The 16,581-nt window shown below is 40.3% G+C and overlaps 1 protein-coding gene across 2 annotated transcripts in view; it reads right to left on the bottom strand.

Annotated features, from left to right (window-relative positions):
* Window positions 1–16,267, bottom strand: part of LOC121324935 (coiled-coil domain-containing protein 177-like) — a 31,009-nt gene extending 14,742 nt beyond the window's left edge. Inside the window, exons 1-3 of one of the 2 annotated variants that reach the window (XM_041267141.1) lie at window positions 16,104–16,267; window positions 12,192–15,499; window positions 4,695–5,325 (exon numbers count right to left, since the gene is read on the bottom strand). In XM_041267141.1, the coding sequence (XP_041123075.1) occupies window positions 13,430–15,487 (2,058 nt within the window). In that variant the 5' untranslated portion in view covers window positions 15,488–15,499; window positions 16,104–16,267 and the 3' untranslated portion in view covers window positions 4,695–5,325; window positions 12,192–13,429. Of the gene's footprint in view, window positions 1–4,694; window positions 5,326–12,191; window positions 15,500–16,103 lie in introns of those variants that run through there. The other variant, XM_041267142.1, reaches the window with a different exon arrangement.
* Between the last annotated feature and the right edge of the window lie 314 nt (window positions 16,268–16,581).

Here is a 16,581-nt window from a genome sequence, read left to right as displayed (position 1 = left end):
TTGTTATTGCATGTTGTAAAACAATACAATGTAGAAAAGTCCAAAGGGGGCCTGAATACTTTTGAGAGCCACTGTATATATACTGGTGTATCATTTCAATATATAGCGTTCATTGGACCTCTGTTTAACTCTCTGTGCAATCTGCTATATCAGAACACAAACACTGATTATACTAAACCCCTCAGCATGAGATTGACTGGAATTAAATTCAAATATTGCATTGCATCTTAATAAAAAGGAATTGAATACAATTTAAGTGATAACCGTGTACAGAGTGCATATAGTGTACAATGAGTCTTCAGAGTGGATACAATATAAGACAGAGTTCAAGATTTTATACAAGCGCAGTAAACTTTGTGTCCTTTAGTTAGCGCTATGATATTGATAACACTATGTAACACAATTTTTGTTCCTGGGTTACAGTATAATTGTAAAATAATTGTAAATCTCGAAAAACTACTCACTTCTAAATCTTTTGTAGTCATCTTTGTATTACTTTAGTATAAATACATGTTAATTTGGATTCATATGTTGTTTTTTTCTGACTTTATGTGAACGAAAAGACACACATTTGCCCATTTTCCCATTGGAAATAGTGATATTTTGAAATATCACTGTCCTGGTCACAAAAGCAAAGTTTGTGGGGAATAGTAGCCATGTTCTATACTTTTGAGGCATAAGCAATTAAGAAATAACACTTACTACCCAGGAACAAAAAAACTTTATTTTTTTGTTACACAGTGTAATCTGACTTACAGCAAAGATGGTCATACTAAAATCTACTTTGTTGGGAATGTCTTTCTAGTCAAACCAATTAATCATTGCCAGAAATGGATTCTGTACTTTATAAATCTGGTATATTAATGTTTGTTTCATGCAGATGTATTTAGTTCAATAAAGCAGACAGCTTAGCAATAAGTAGATTTAGGGTGCAGCTAGCAAAAAGGGTCCCTGTTTGTAAACAATCTTGCTCATGCTTGAGCTTAAAAATGAAATATGTCATTTATACCCTGTTTACTTTACTTTATTGATCATTCATTAGATGAAAGGGAACAGATGTGTGTATTGGTTATCATAATTTTCAGGTATGCCTTTCTTAACAACATTTACTGGGAATGGATCCTTTAACTGGTGCAGGGTAATGGACTATTTAACTACTTCCTGAATGGAGCTTGTTATTAATTAAGAAGCTGGGTAGAACAAAGTTCTGAGGTGGAAAAGCCAAGACTGCCTGGATCACTTCCAGCAGGCAAGCAGAGACACTTCTGATAGAAACCCTTCGGAGCAGATGGAACAGATTTAGACTCTTTTTCACACTGGCACTTCAGAGCTGTGCTGAGTTTGTTGTGAAGCAAGACATCGAACCTGTTTTGTTCATGCTTACCTGAGTGCATTTGTGACTGCAATTACTGCACTAGCTAATCCACCATCCTGGCTACAATTTTTTTAGTCTGCATTAATTATTACTAAACTAATTTTACTCTGCATTAGCATCTATAAACAAACTGAGCCACATTAAAAAATAATGCAACTTACTTTTTTGTGTCATGCATGTAAAGATGTTCTTTACACATGCACAGATCAAAGAACTGCACTGCAGAGTGAACCCCAGCTGAAGAAAAACTAAACTGCAGCAAATCTGGGATAATAGTGTGAACAGAAAAGGGAGTAAAGCCACATTCTCCGGATTTCACTGCCAGATTCAATTGCTGGATTAATTTTGTTAAAGCGTGAAAACAGTGTTAGTGAAGTCAGGAGTTTGTTTTTGCTTCTATATATTGAGTTCTGCAGTTCTGGATATATATATATATATATCCAAGACGTCCGCAGAATCAACCACCCCAAGAATATATATATATATATATATATATATATAATATATATATATATATATATATATATAGTCCATAGCAAAATATTTTTAAATCTCCTTTCTTATCTCTTATCAGCAACATCATCATTGGCCCCCTTTCTTTGTGCTGGATATCTTTTGTGTCCTGCTAGCTACAACCATTGTGTGTAGATATTGCAAGACAGCACTATAGATTCAAATTCAATCTGCTTATTCCTGATACCTAACAACTTTAGATCACAATTAGACAATGACCTACAGAACAGGAAGTGATTGTCAGGAAGCAAGAGCAACTTTTAAGCTAATGTGTGTGTGTGTTAAAGAAAACCATATGTGTATTAAAGTAAACTCAAGAAGCAATAATATTGCTGGCAGTAATAAGAAGATGGGTTTTGAAACTTGAATGGTGCAGGACACCAGGAGGGAGCTCCCTGTTTAGGTATTCGTTAGGTTGATTGACCAGAACCTGTTCCTCTGTGTGAAATGTTTACACTGCAGTAGACAATCCCCTTAGGCTCTTTTCTTCGGCCATTGTGTCCTGTTATTAGCTATCTATTTGTACATAATTCTGTATATAAACCATATATATGTACAGCTTTCCTTGTTTATAGCCACAATGTATAACTCTGGCTCTCAACATACTGTTGTACCTTTAAACCTTCACTTGGGTTATTATTCAGTTAATAATTTAACTTCAATCTTTTGTCTTGCCCATTTACCCTCTGAATGGCACACATACACAATCCATGTCTCAATTGTGTCAATCCTTCTTTAACCTGTCTCCCCTTCATCTACACTGATTGAAGTGGATTTAACAGGTTACGTCAATAAGGGATCACAGCTTTCGCCTGGATTCACCTCGTCAGTCTATTTCATGGAAAGAGCAGGTGTTCCTAATGTTTTGTACACTCAGTGTGTGTGTGTGTGTGTGTGTGTCTATATATATATACATTTGAAACTACTCTCCCTTTCACAGATATATATATATATATATATATATATATATATATATATATATATATATATATATATATATATATCTGTGAAAGGGAGAGTAGTTTCAAATGTCATTCTTTTTCTTGTACCTTACAATCAGTGTTGGGGAGTAGCACATCACATGCAACGCATTACTGTAATCTGATTACATTTGTCAGTAACTTGTAACTGTAATGGTTCCTTTTTCAGACAGATAACAACATGCATGACATGTTACGTGAAAATATAACATAGTTACATTAAAAAATTGATCTAAAAGTTAATGTAAAGCCTTACATATCACTTGTTTTATATTGTCTTGTAGAAAATGGCTTCGGAGGAGAGAATAAGTGGGTTCGATAGCTGGATCTTCAAAGACTAAAAAAATAAAATAATCTCTGTATTTAAATTGTCCTGAGAAGTAACTATTTAACTATAACTAGTTATTGTACCTATTTGAAATTTTGTTTAAGTAACAGATTACTTTTAAAAAGTAACTTCCCCAACACTGCTTACAATTGAGGGGGAATAGATAGTAATAACCCCACAGATCCTGGAGATGACTTTCCTCAGTGGTGCCCAGATCCTTTACAAGGGGGCACAAGGAGACCGATTTTGACTTTCTGAGACGAAACAACCTAAAATGTAAATATACCTTCTTTTGGTGCTGTGTAACCAACCTGGCCTATATTTCCATCACAAACGAATTGTAAAAGATCAGTTAATCTGACTGGCACGTTGCATCTAATTGAGTGAGCTCTCCGTCTGTCTGTCTGTCAGTTCTCACTCAGCAGGCTCTCACTCGTAATCTAGGGCAGGGGTCCTTGGAGTGCAGTACTAATTATGTGGTGCCTCATTCTGCCTGTGAGATCCAAGCAGGGGTCCAGAGCTCACACAGGCTGCTCCCTGAGGAATGACCACAACCTGCTTCAAGCACACAGCATGAGAAGGACCTCATTAGAATTGCTGATTTTCTTCTATGCAAAATTTCATCCTGGAGCTGATACTCTCTTGAGCTGTTCCAGCTTTGCTTTCTGGTGATTTATTTTGTTTTCTTGTATGGTTTTGCGTTCAGATTGAAGTTCTGATCACCTATGATTTTATTCTACATTTTCTTTTTTACTCTCTACACTGGGATTATGCATACACCCATTACTAGTACTTGTTATTGTCTTTAGGAAGCAGTGAGCGAAAAGTATTCAATAAATCCACAAAGCTGTCCTCCCCACACGTTTTCAATTGAGTCCTAATCAATGGTAATTAACTTCTGCATTGAGTGTTTTAGAAGCCAATTGGAAGATGACTTTTCTCTCATCTGGGGTGCTGACATTTTACTGCCATACTGGTGCACCAAGACTGTTTACGGTCTGCCAGTAAATACTTTTTAAAGACAATATTGAGTAAGTATAATGAGATTCTGCACAACTCTATTATATGCACCACCAGTGCTGGGGAGTAATGCATTGCATGTACTGTAATCTGACTACATTTTTCAGTAACTTGTAACTGTAATGGTTCCTTTTTCAGACAGATAACAGATTACATTTTATGTGAAAAAAGAACATAGTTACTTTTAGTTACAATAACAAAAAGGACTAATGCATGACATGGAATTTTAGAAAGGGTTTCAATAGTGCAAATCATTCCTTACGTTAATGTGCTCTTCATATCATCTTGCTAGAAAGTTAAATCATAGGAGGAAACAAGTGGATTCAATAGCTGGATCTTTAAACAGTATAAAGAAAAAAATATCACTGGAAAATAAATGGAAACTGTGCCTGAGAAGTAACTACGGTATTTGTAACTGTACCTAGTTTAAAAAAAAAAAAAAAAAAAAAAAAAATCAGAATAATAAATTACTGTAAATAATTACAGTTTTGTTTAAATAATTTAGATTTGTAACAGATTACATTTTCAAAACTAACTTCCTCAACATGGCACACTACCTAAAATGATGAAACCACGTCATTGCCATTCACTTTATGTAGAATGTCCAATTAGATTCCCTTACTCCAGCAATCCCCACAACAGCTCAGCAGATCTACAGGTCAGAGGGGGGCGCTGTAGCACATGATGGAGAAACAGTCCCTGCAGATTTTGCCACCCTAACCCAGGGGTGCCTGTGAGTTTCGGTTCCTTTTCAAAAAATTAACATAATTTGTTAATGCGTTACTATTCTGGTTAACAATAAATACATTTAAAAGTGCGCCCCTTAAAGAAAGCAGGACCATGTTTTTAATAAAATATTTACTGGAGATAAAGGTTACATGTAGATTCTACAATGTACTTTCTTTTTACATAACATCTTACCAAACTGATCTTTAATCGCAGTGTGTGAAACAGTGATTGTAATCCATTGCAGTACCACATCACTACCACACAGTGTGCTGCTGAGTCAGGACAGAATTCATTGTGTTGCCAACGCTGGTGATGCTGTGCTCTGATAATGGTCCGGCTGGGGCTTTCATTAGGGTAACAGACTAGGGCCCCAAACTTACCTGCAAGGGATAATAACAATAACAAAAAATAATGATACAGACTGACTTTTGGACACAAATAACACATTTTTATTAGTAAAATAATCATATAAAATATATACTGTATATAAAGTATATCAGAACTGCCATTATTATGACAATCGATTTAAATACAAAAACTTGGAAAAGAACCAGCCTGATCCTGATTTACAGGCAGTTACTGAGAGAATACATAGTGTTGCTTAGTGGGAAGGATACAGGTCATTCCATGGTATAGTCATGTTATTGTTATACTGCAGTTGCTTAAACATTCATACAGTTACAGAGGGAGGCCCGTACCCTCACACAAAAGGCAATGAGCAATAAAATAACACAAACATTTCCACGGAAAGTTGCAGGTTATACTGTATGCAAAACAAGAAACAAGATTAGACAAGGTTCAACATACCACTAAAAGGGATTTAACAATATGATACATTTCCATGTCCATCAGTGTAAACTAAAGTAAGAAGAGTATTAAAGGAGTGCTAAACCAAGCCTTTAAATCCATATTCTTGCCTCTTAGCACAAGCAACATTGTCAAGGGTCCCCTGTATTATAATTTTCTCCGATCTGTCAACTCCAACTGTCTTTGTAAGGTCTCACAGTTGGGTAGTGCATTCAAAGCAAAGATACTACCAGAAAGACCAAGGAGCTTTCAAAACAACTCCGGGATAAAGTTGTGGAAAGGCAAAGATCAGGGAAGGGGTATAGAAAGATTTCAAAGGCATTGAATATCCCTTGGAGCACAGTCAAGTTGATCATTAAGAAGTGGAAGGTAGGGGGCTCCCGAGTGGCGCATCCAGTGGAGTGCAGGATGTGCCCTATAGTCTGGGGATCGTAGGTTCGAGTTCAGGCTATGTCTCAACCAACCGTGACCGGGAGCTCCTAGGGGGTGGCGCACAATAGGCCGAGCGCTGCGGGTGGGAGCAGTGGAGCCTCCAGATCTGTGTTGTCCTCCAGCGTTGTAGGTCTGGTGGCCTCACTGTGGATCCGCAGTGCGAAAAATGACGGATTGGCCTCCGCTCCCCGAGTCAGTGGGGGGGTTGCGAGCGGTGAGCCGAGGATACAAATAATAATTGGGCACGCTAAATTGGGGAGAAAACCGTATAAAAAAATTGGAAACGATGGAAGGTATATGGCATCACCCAGAATCTTCTTAGAGCAGGCTGTCCTCCCAAACTGAGCAGCCGGGTAAGAAGGGCATTGGTCAGAGAAGCGTTCAAATGGCTGAGATGGGAGAAACTGTCCATGTGTCAACAATAGCTGAGGTACTCCAAAAATCTGGCCTGTATGGAAGATTGGCAAGAAGGAAGCCATTTCTGAAAAGACCATGTAAAATCCTGCTTGGCATGTGGGAGACTCTGAAAAAATGTGGCAAAAGATTCTGTGGTCCGATGAAATAAAAATTGAACTATTTGGTCTAAATGCAAAGCTTTATGTCTGGCGCAAACCCAACACAGCACATCGGCAGGGACTGGGAAGCTTGTCAGGGTAGAGGGCAAAATGGATGGAGCTAAATATAGGCAAATCTTTGAGGAAAACCTGCTTCAGTCTGCAAAAGACTTAAGACTGGGAAGGAGATTCACCTTTCAGATGGACAATGATCCCAAGCACACAGCCAAAGTGACACTCAAGTGGCTTAAAAACAAGACAGTGAATGTCCTACAGTGGCCCAGTCAAAGCCCGCACTTGAATCTGATTGAGAATCTGTGGCAAGACTTGAAGATTGCTGTCCGCCAACGATCCCCATCCAACTTGACAGAACTTGAACAATTTTGCCAAGAAGAATGGGCGAATATTGCACGATCCAGATGTGCAAACCTGGTAGGGACTTACCCCAAAAGACTCACAACTGTAATTGCTGCCAAAGCTTGACTCAGGGGGTGAATACTTATGTAACCAAGCCATTTCAGTTTTTTTTTTCATTAACTGTTGTTTCACAATAAAAATTCTCTTGCATCTTCAAAGTGTTGAGTAGGTTGTGTAAATCAGGGAAGCAAGTTTACCAACCAGGGTCATAAGCATGAATTCTGCACAGTACGTCTATTGTGAAACTGTAAGGTGTGTTTTCCATTTGATTCTAATAACATTTTTTATTAGTGCCACAGATTTGGAAATCTTGTGAAATGGATAATCTGTACTTGGCTAGTTTTTTCAGTTGCTAGTTAATAATATTGGAAACCTTAATCTTATGGGGTTCAGGTACTAAGCCATTCTGAGGCCAGTGATTCAGTTTTAAGGGCCCAAATTACAGAACAGCATGCAATCGGAAAACTGTTAAAAATCTTTTTTTTTTTTTTAAAGTTGCTGCTATGGGAAGTGCTGCCTTTTGGCCTTCTTACACATTGCAATTTACATTCACAGCATTTCAATTCACAGTTTCTTGAAAATACATTCCCATTGCTTGTTCAAAACCTGCTTTAACAACAACACCACTGGCCCTAGAGAGCTGATTCACTCCAGTCTGAAATGTAAAGCCTACACCCAAGCTGCTCAATCAGTACGCTGTAATTGAAAATTAATATTTAGCTTAAATCCAGTCAGAGTTCACCACTAAGAAAAATATTGAAGCACTCAGATTGATTGACAAACGCTTTGGCTAGTGCAGAGCTTCCCAAACCTGGTCTTTATCATTAACTTGAAATCTCCAACTGTTTAAGAGCTGAAAACAATTCAAAAGGTCTAATTAAGAGAATTATCAGTTCAACTAAGGGCTCAGTTAAGTACTTGAGAGCTTAGCTGGAGTGAAAACCAGAAGACACTGGGGTCTACAGGATGGGTTTGGGAAGCCCTGGACTAGTGCCTTCCTCAGTGTACCATACCAGAGGTGGCCAAAGTTGGCCCTTCTACTGTTCTAAATTGAACCAATTTCCTCATCCAGACTCTAAAGTAGCTAATTATATAATTTAACCTGTTTAACCTGGAGTGGGATGGCCTTCGAAGGACTGTGATTGGACACCCCTGTACTAAACAGTGCCCTTAAGAAGGCACAAGCCAAAAAGTCTGTCTCCTTGACTTTCTGATTTTATATATAAAAAAAAAACAAATTTTACTTTCAATGTCATTTTTTCCTTCTGGAATTATTGCCTTTGGATAGTTGACCATTGATTACAAAAGTAATATTCAGGGACACCTAATATATTTAGTCATCAGGCAAGGGCTCTGAGTGGGTTCAAATGGGCAACAAATTCACCCCAGCCGTTCTGCATACAGACATCTGTCCCATGATTTTCTGGGCCACCCTTAAAAAACTGTTGGCTTGCTGTATCCCAGCTTTCTAAAGTTAGGTAGGTAGATGGGATTTTTTGTAGTATTAATACAAAAAAAACAGTTTGCTGGTTGGGTTTTCTGTTTTGTGTTTATGGATTAACTGTTCTGGGATAAACTGTCTGCACACGTGGGTTACAGAAAACCAACAGTTTTGTATTACGGTCTTAATAATGAACATTATGCTTTGAACTTGATTTCGCCACTCTGTTTGGAACGTCCTCTCAATACAGAATGTATTTCTGCATCTTCCCTAGCTTGCACATTGACAGGACAGACTCAACACAGGCTGACTGTTTGCTGATTCGTGACCTTCTTGCATTTCTCTGTGCACCTGGAATGCAGCCGAATACAAACTAGATATCAAAATCTGGAAATATATCTAGAGATGTGCACAAAAATAAAAACACTGTCCTCCCCTTGATGGTGTTACTGATTAGCTTTGATTCTAATGAGATAACAGCTCTTAGATACATGTGAGTGCCACAACACCTTTAAGATGAACTTATAAATGAATTAATTTAAATTAGAAACCCCTTCCTGTGTGGTGTTATATGTGAAAAACGGTTGAAACTAGAATAAAAAGCAGAGTGCAGTATTGGTTGGGTTTGTTTTTGCGAACCTGTAGTCTAACTGTTTCCCTATAATTGTGTTTTTGCTTCCTATGAGTTGTCTCTCTACCTGCTCCTCCAAGTACCTTAGCGTCCACTCAAATTACAGTGTATGTGAAAATATTAAGAAGTAAATAAAGTCCACGACTGCGTAGTAATAGTGGCAGTGATATTTTTTGCATTAGTACATTCATGCTTAAATTTTTGTAATTTTAATTCAAGAAAACCCAAATACCGTGCAGCAAGTGCTGTTTACTGAGAGTGCAGCGACTCTGTTGTGCAAAACCAAGCTATATAAAGTGCTATATTTATGAAATGCAACTCAATAAGCAATACAATTCGTATCGCAACAATGGATTTTAAAACATAATCCCAATTGTTTCAATAAATTTCTCAGCTTTTACTTTTAAAAGCACTGAGGAATAGAGTATTTAAATAAATACACTGCCGCAGCGATAAAGGCAACATGGGCTACAGCAAAGGTAAAGCAATGTGTTTCTTTAGACTCCTGAGAAAAGTTTATCTTACCAAAAGTATAAGAAAGTGTAATAGAGAAAGCATGGTGAAGCACAGGTAAGTTTTTAGGTTTAGTAAAGCATATTAAAAACCACTGTAAACTATGGTACATGAATAGGAAATCTGTTAAATGAACATCACTTGAGTTGTTCATTTGATGTTTTGTTTAACTGGTCCTATGTGTAGGTTGTTGTCCTGCTGCAAGGTTACTGCATCCCCAATACTGCAGCATCAGTACTGCAGTACATTCTGAACGGGTGTTGTCAGGACTCAGTTACTGGGTGAGATCAATTTCATCCATAGTTTGGGATTATCTGATACAGACTCTTTGCTGCAGTGTCGCCCAGGGTATGAACATCACGCATTAAAGAGAGCGAGAGAGAGCGCACCTCAATCCTGCCCTGAACTCCCCGTCTGCCGTTCAACCCCAGGGCTCTCCCAAACACTGACTGAAAACGTTCTGAATTGTGTGGTGCTTGTTTTGTGAAACCCAGGCCCCCAGAACTGAAAGGCAGGCAAGGCTAGTAGTCTGCAGTGCCACTAGTCCCCATTAAAAATAATATTTGAACTTAAAACAAGTGAATTGTGCAACTGCAACGGCACTCAGAAAAAATAGTGTCTGTCACAAGCTGAATAAACAATACATTAAAAAACTCTTTAACCTGTCTTCAGTGATGCAGTGCTCCACAACGCTTACTAAGAGTTCATATCTATTGTTTTGTAACGTACAGTTCCAATGTGGAAAAAAAATTGATTCTAAAATAATAATAACTATTATTATCACAACTATGACTACTATGACTACTACACTACTAATAATAACAATAATAATAATAACAATAATAATATTAATAATAATAATGTCAGCTGTACAATGGGAAAAACAACACTGTAAGCACTAATACAAAAAAAAGATTCATGCAGAGATTCAGTAACTCTGACTCCAGCTTTAAACTAGCTGCATCACTCATCCTTATCACCATAGCGACGGCCTGCATCAGTGAGCATAGTCCATAAGGGCTGTTTTTTCTGATTGCTTTGGCTTCTGTGAGTGCCTGCTGTAGCGTCTACTGTGGGGAATCACAGAATGTGCAAAGGAAAAGGATTTGCAAGAGAGACACACAGCAGGAATCTACACCAGATCTTACTGGGTAAATCTGGATACATCCACTCAGCGGGAGGTATTAGATTTCCACCACTCTACTGTGTGAAAGTACCCGTTACTGACAGAGGTTTACAGCACCCCTAAGATTGCAGTTTTATCTGTTGGGACCAAAGCATTCCCTCCACGCTTCAAACCTACTGTTTAAACTAGCAGCAGTAGAAAGTTATAAATGACAACTCTAGCTCAGGAGGCAAAACAGAATAGGATTGTCCCTCCTTAATGAGGGCCATGTACCCTTTTAGGATAAGACAGCTGGATTTTATTTCATCACTTTACAGCTCTGGGGAATGAATCACAATGGACTGCATATGGCTATCCCTGGAGTGCCTCTAAAACAAGGTGGTTGATGCAAATTCTCAAATTCTGTGAAACTCTCTTATAAACTCCAACTGTGGTTTACAGTTTGATTAAACTGTTAATTCACTAATTTGGGTAATTCACTGTGGTGCTGACAAAAGTGGTTGCTTACAAAAATTGAATACGTGCATTGTAATGGCCCTACACTTATTTAAAGTAAATAAGATAGAGATATACAGAGACAGCACTGCGCTTTTTTCTACTGTATAATTTCCAAATGGTTTGTACAACTACGGGTCAGTCACTAAATAAATAGTAAATTGTCATGAATAACTGCTGAAGTGAGCCAGTATTGAAACTGAATCGAGTATAACTGCAAAAAATAAAAAGAGGAATAAAATCAATGCAAGAATCTGGCAGGTGTTTAGAAATGACCTACATGAAATCCTGAATTTGCCCTTATATCAATTGCCTGTCTTTAATCTCTGCAAAATCCTTGTATCATTATGGTATTTAAATCCAAACCCAGTGTCTTTCTCTCACTTACTATAAACAGTGCAGCATATATACTACACTGAAGGCAATACAACATTTTTTTTTTAATTCAAATCTATCAGCATTTGTAGTTTTGTACAATAGCAAGTACTAACTACGGCATTAATTTAAAAAATAAAAATGTGAAAAAAACCCACAATTATTTTATATAGATATATCAGCACTTCATATCGTTTAAACAGTGTACTTTCTTTTTGTTGTCAGTAGTAAAATAAAGTGCTCCTTTGATATTTCTCCTTGCAATAATTCACTAATGTGAATTGGCCATGTTGACAGTAAAAAGTCCTCTATTTTCCTGTATTAATATCTGAAGTTTTGTTTTTATGTGTAAGTCAGACATTGAAATAAAGAGGAGACACTGTACAATGACAAAAACAAGTTTGTCCAAGATAATAATAATAATAATAATAATAGTAATAATAATAATCCCATACCTGTGTAATAAATTTATCTCGGCTCTGGTCCCTCACAATGCCCAGTGTGAAACTGCGGCACATTTTAATTAAAATTTCCATTGGTAAATTCACAACGATGGGCACTCTCATTGCGCCAGAGTTCAGTTTCAAAGAGGCATTTGGCAGAGTCTGTAAAGCTGGTCCCTTGGCTTTTTCTCAGGCTGCCTATTGGTTGGCATTGTTTCTTGTGTGTTCTCTTTCTCACAGACGACCAGCCCAATGGTCAGCATGGGTGCCGTACCACCTACCTAACATGAGATGGAAAACTTGACATCAACATTCTGGAGGAGCCCTCTGTAGACATCAAGTACTATTGTTTCAGTAATAATAATATAAGGCCTGATAGCAAGGTGCAAACAGCTTTTGTTTAAATGAACATTAAGGGCTGTATTAAAACAATGGCAACAGTAAAACAAACACACACAAAAACTAGTGAGAAGAGGAACAGTTTTGATTTGATTGTTAATTATATACCATTCAAAATGTTGTATTCCTTTCACAGAAATGGGTCTTTGCACTTACTGTCTATATAGCGCCTATCATGCTTCAATTCCAAGCAGTTGTCTGGAGCTTGACAATAAGGAACCCTCAAACCATTTAATGAATAGTTTCCAGCATGTATGTTTAAACATACAATATACAGTCCATACAGTTAGAAAAAATGAATACAATCATTTTTATGGTAGACTTGTTGTTTTACACCACAAACAATTTTTTGCCAATCTACAGAGGCAGCAAAATATCCCAAGACCATTCAGCACTGGTTCATGCTGTGAAGAGTAAAACTCAAATCAAGGAATGTTTGGTCTGTTTTTTTTTAATTAAGACCATTGTGATGAGTTTAAAAAAAAAACAAAAAAAAAAACCAGTATGCAGTTTACTCCTCTCAACTGTTTCAGAGAGACTTTACTAGTTTATGCTGTTTTTTCAAAGCACTTTGAAAAAAAAAAAAAAACAATACTTAAAGTTTATGCATAGGGCCCACCAGGTTGCCAGACTTGAACCAGTATAGGAAGCAAGCTGCTCCTGTCTATTCAGAGGGTTAGGAACTTGACTTGAAAATATATTGCCTTGGAAGTACAGAAAGGTTCAGTTTCAGAGCTTCACCTAAAACAGCGCACTACTAATTGTATATTCCCACTAGAACTTCCCAGACACCCCCCTAGATCTCCAGCTGGAGTGCTCAATGCTAGCTGAGCTGTGGACAGACCCAGATGTTATTTTTCAATCAGGCTGGCTTGAAGCTGGGCCTCCAGGGCCATCTTGTCAAAGGTACGCATGTTGGTCTCATCTCGCACCCGGTCTCTCACGTGGAAGGAGGCACGTGCCATGGAGCGAGCACTCTCCAGCACAGCCCTCTTTTCCCGAAAGATCTGCTCGCTCTTCTCCAGCTTCTTCTCGATGGACATCAGGAGCTCCTGCCTTCTCTGCTGCTCCTCCTCCTCCACCCTTTGCCTGTTCAGCCTCTGGATCTTCTCCTTCTCCAGCCGGCTCTGTACGGCCTTCAACGCCTTCTGCTGCGCCCTCTCCTCTGCCACCTGAGCTGCCTGCTGTGCCCTGCGTTCCGACTCCCTGGCTAGGCTTTCCAGGTGCTCTCTCTGTTCCTTCTCCTTCTTCTCTGCAGCCTGCTGGGCCTTCTTGATGTGTTGTTCTTCCTTCTTGGCTTTCTCCCTCAGCTCCTGGTTCCTGCGCTCCTGGATCTGCTCATAGTTCTCCATGGACCTGCTCAGCTTGTCCTCCATAGTGCGCTTGGCCAGCTTCCTCTCTTCTGCCTCCCTCCTGACGATTTCCCTGATCAGGGCTTTGTGCCTCAGCTTCTCTGCCTTGTTGAGGCCCCTGAGCTCCTTCTGCTGCTGATGCTCACGCTCCTGCTTCCTCAGCTCGGCCATCGTGAGCTTATCCTGCAGCAGCTGCTGCTCCTGCTCCAATATCGCCCTTCTCTCCTCCTCCAGGGCTTTGAGGTTGTGTTCCTGGTGGCTCTTCTTCTGCTTCTCCTCCCCGGCTGTCTGCCTCAGTCTGTCCTGCCTGGACTGCTTCTGCCTCTCAGCCAGCTCCCTCCACTTCTCCTCGCTCTCCTCCGCCTGCCGCTGCTTGATGGTGGCCATCTCCTTCTGTTCCTGGCTCAGCTGCCTCTGCCGGCTGGAGACCTGGGTGTGCCAGATACGCTGACACTGCAGGACAGCGCGCTGCTTCTCCCTCTCCTCCCTCTCCCTGCTCAGCTCCTCCAATCGCCGCTCGCTGTCCCACTGCAGGTGCGCCATGTAGCGGCTCTGGCTCATGATGTGCTCCTCCTGGTGCTTGGCTAGCATGAGTGCCGCAATCTTGCGGTCCCTCTCCGGCACTTCGCTCAGCCCTCGGCGCTTCACATCCTTCACGATCCGCTCTACCCTCTTGGTGGTCTGTGGCGAGTGGCTCAGGTCCCCCAGGCTCAGGCTGCGCCCCATTAGGGAGTTCAGGGAGGCCACTGTCCGCACTCTAGGGCTTGATGCCTTTGGCCACTTGTCCCTGCTGTCCCGAGGGCTGTCCCAGCTGAATGAGGAGGCCCCTGACTCCGAGGAGGTCCGCATGGTGGTGCTAGTCGTTGTAGAGTGGCAGGGTTCCCGTTTCTTCGGTTTAGAATCCAGGGAACGGCATTTCCCTTTTTTCTTGGGTTGTGCTGCATGTCCATTTGTCTTAACAGCAGGAGTGGCACCATTACGCGTTGTTGTTGCAGCACTAGTAGCAGGAGCCGGGGCAGCCTTTGTGGAAATACTAGACACTCCCAGCCCTGTTGGCCTACCAGCAGGAGAGCACGGTAGGCTGCTGCTGACCGAGTTACTAATTCGCCTCTTTTCCTCCTTGATAATACGCTCCCGTTCTTCACGGCACTCCCTGAGTTTGCCCTGCCTCTCTCTCTCATAGACCTCGAACAGCCCCTCCGCTACCTGCATGGACTCACCGGGGGCCTCCTTGGCGAAGTCATTGACGGAGCGCTGCAGGAGCACTATAGGCTTGACCCCGCAGCGCGCACATGCCTCCAGGGAGCGAGGGCTGGTCAGGACGTAGCGACTCCCTTCGGCTTCGGGAGAATCGAAATTAAAGAGATCCAGGTGCAGCTTGGGGGACTGCTCTCTCTGTCTGCCTGGGAGGGATGGTTCCGAGGCAGGGTCTGGTCCATTTCTGATCTGGGGACTGGGAGCTCCTGTGGCAGCAGCGGCAGAAGCTGTCGCAGCTGAACAGTCAGGCCCTGGCTCTTTGCTTCTGCCTTCCTCCTCAGCATCTGGTGGATCCACCATGTCAAAGGCAAGCTGAAACACCATTCAAAACACAGAAAATGACTGGTTGTAATAAGAAGGGATTACTCTGTACTATGCTTAAAAGTGACGCAGTCTAGCTAAGGCAAATAGACATACATAATTGATGTAAGCACAACATTAGTATATACAGTACTGTAAATAAATAGATAATGGTGGCTTTGGGAATTACATAACGTAAGCCACACGCTAATAGCATTAGACATATGACAGGTGTTGATTTTGCTGCCTTTCAAATACATTACCTATGACGGCAGGCGGATAACAGTGAAAGAAATCAGCATTTTTCTGCAGATAAACAATATACATGTATATAAAATCGTTTACTATACAGCAACTGTTTTTTTTTTGTTTATTTTCCTTTTATCGCAAACCCTTTAGAGTAGTCCACAACAGCATTCCCGTTCAAATAAAATTACTCCAGCCTTGCGTTCCTCTTGCAACATTACTGCCGCATTGTGTACCCAAAACAAAAAGAAAAATCTGTTTGTCTCAGCTAACATAGCTCATGCGAAACCTCCAAATCGTATTATACTAAATAAATAACATTACTGTGTGATGACAAGGGCAGGACGTGAACTGATACCCGCACACCGACCTTCCAAGTCGTAGTTCTGTCCTACTGGACTCCCCCTGCTCGCCCTCCTCTGCCGCCTTATATCTTCACTGTAGCGGAGTGTGTGCGCAGCCAAACTCCCAGCTCAGACCTGCCTCTGCCTGTCGCTGCGCTATGGTGCTGCTGCTGCTGTAACACTGGCTGTGAAGAATCGAGAATGTAACCACTTCAATGACGCGGTAATTCCCAATTGCTAATTTGTTGTTGTGAGGCGCATACAGCGCGGTGTGTTCATCAATGTAGTGATTAATACAGTAGTACTATTCTCATTAATCAATGAAAGCGTTTTGTTTTGAAAAGAAAACTAATTTGAATGAGTTGAGAACTTCAGAAAGACAACATCGTATAATTAACTGGATGCATGGTGAGAATGGGTCGGCAGTGTAACTATGTATGCCCTAAAAAAAAAAAAAAAAAAGAAAAAAAGAAAAAAAGAGTGATATCCATTTTTGTAAATCTT

Source organism: Polyodon spathula, chromosome 12 (assembly GCF_017654505.1).
Source record: "Polyodon spathula isolate WHYD16114869_AA chromosome 12, ASM1765450v1, whole genome shotgun sequence".
Lineage (NCBI taxonomy): Eukaryota > Metazoa > Chordata > Actinopteri > Acipenseriformes > Polyodontidae > Polyodon > Polyodon spathula.
Note: the sequence above shows the minus strand (reverse complement) of the source record. Positions and strands in the feature narration are given on the sequence as shown.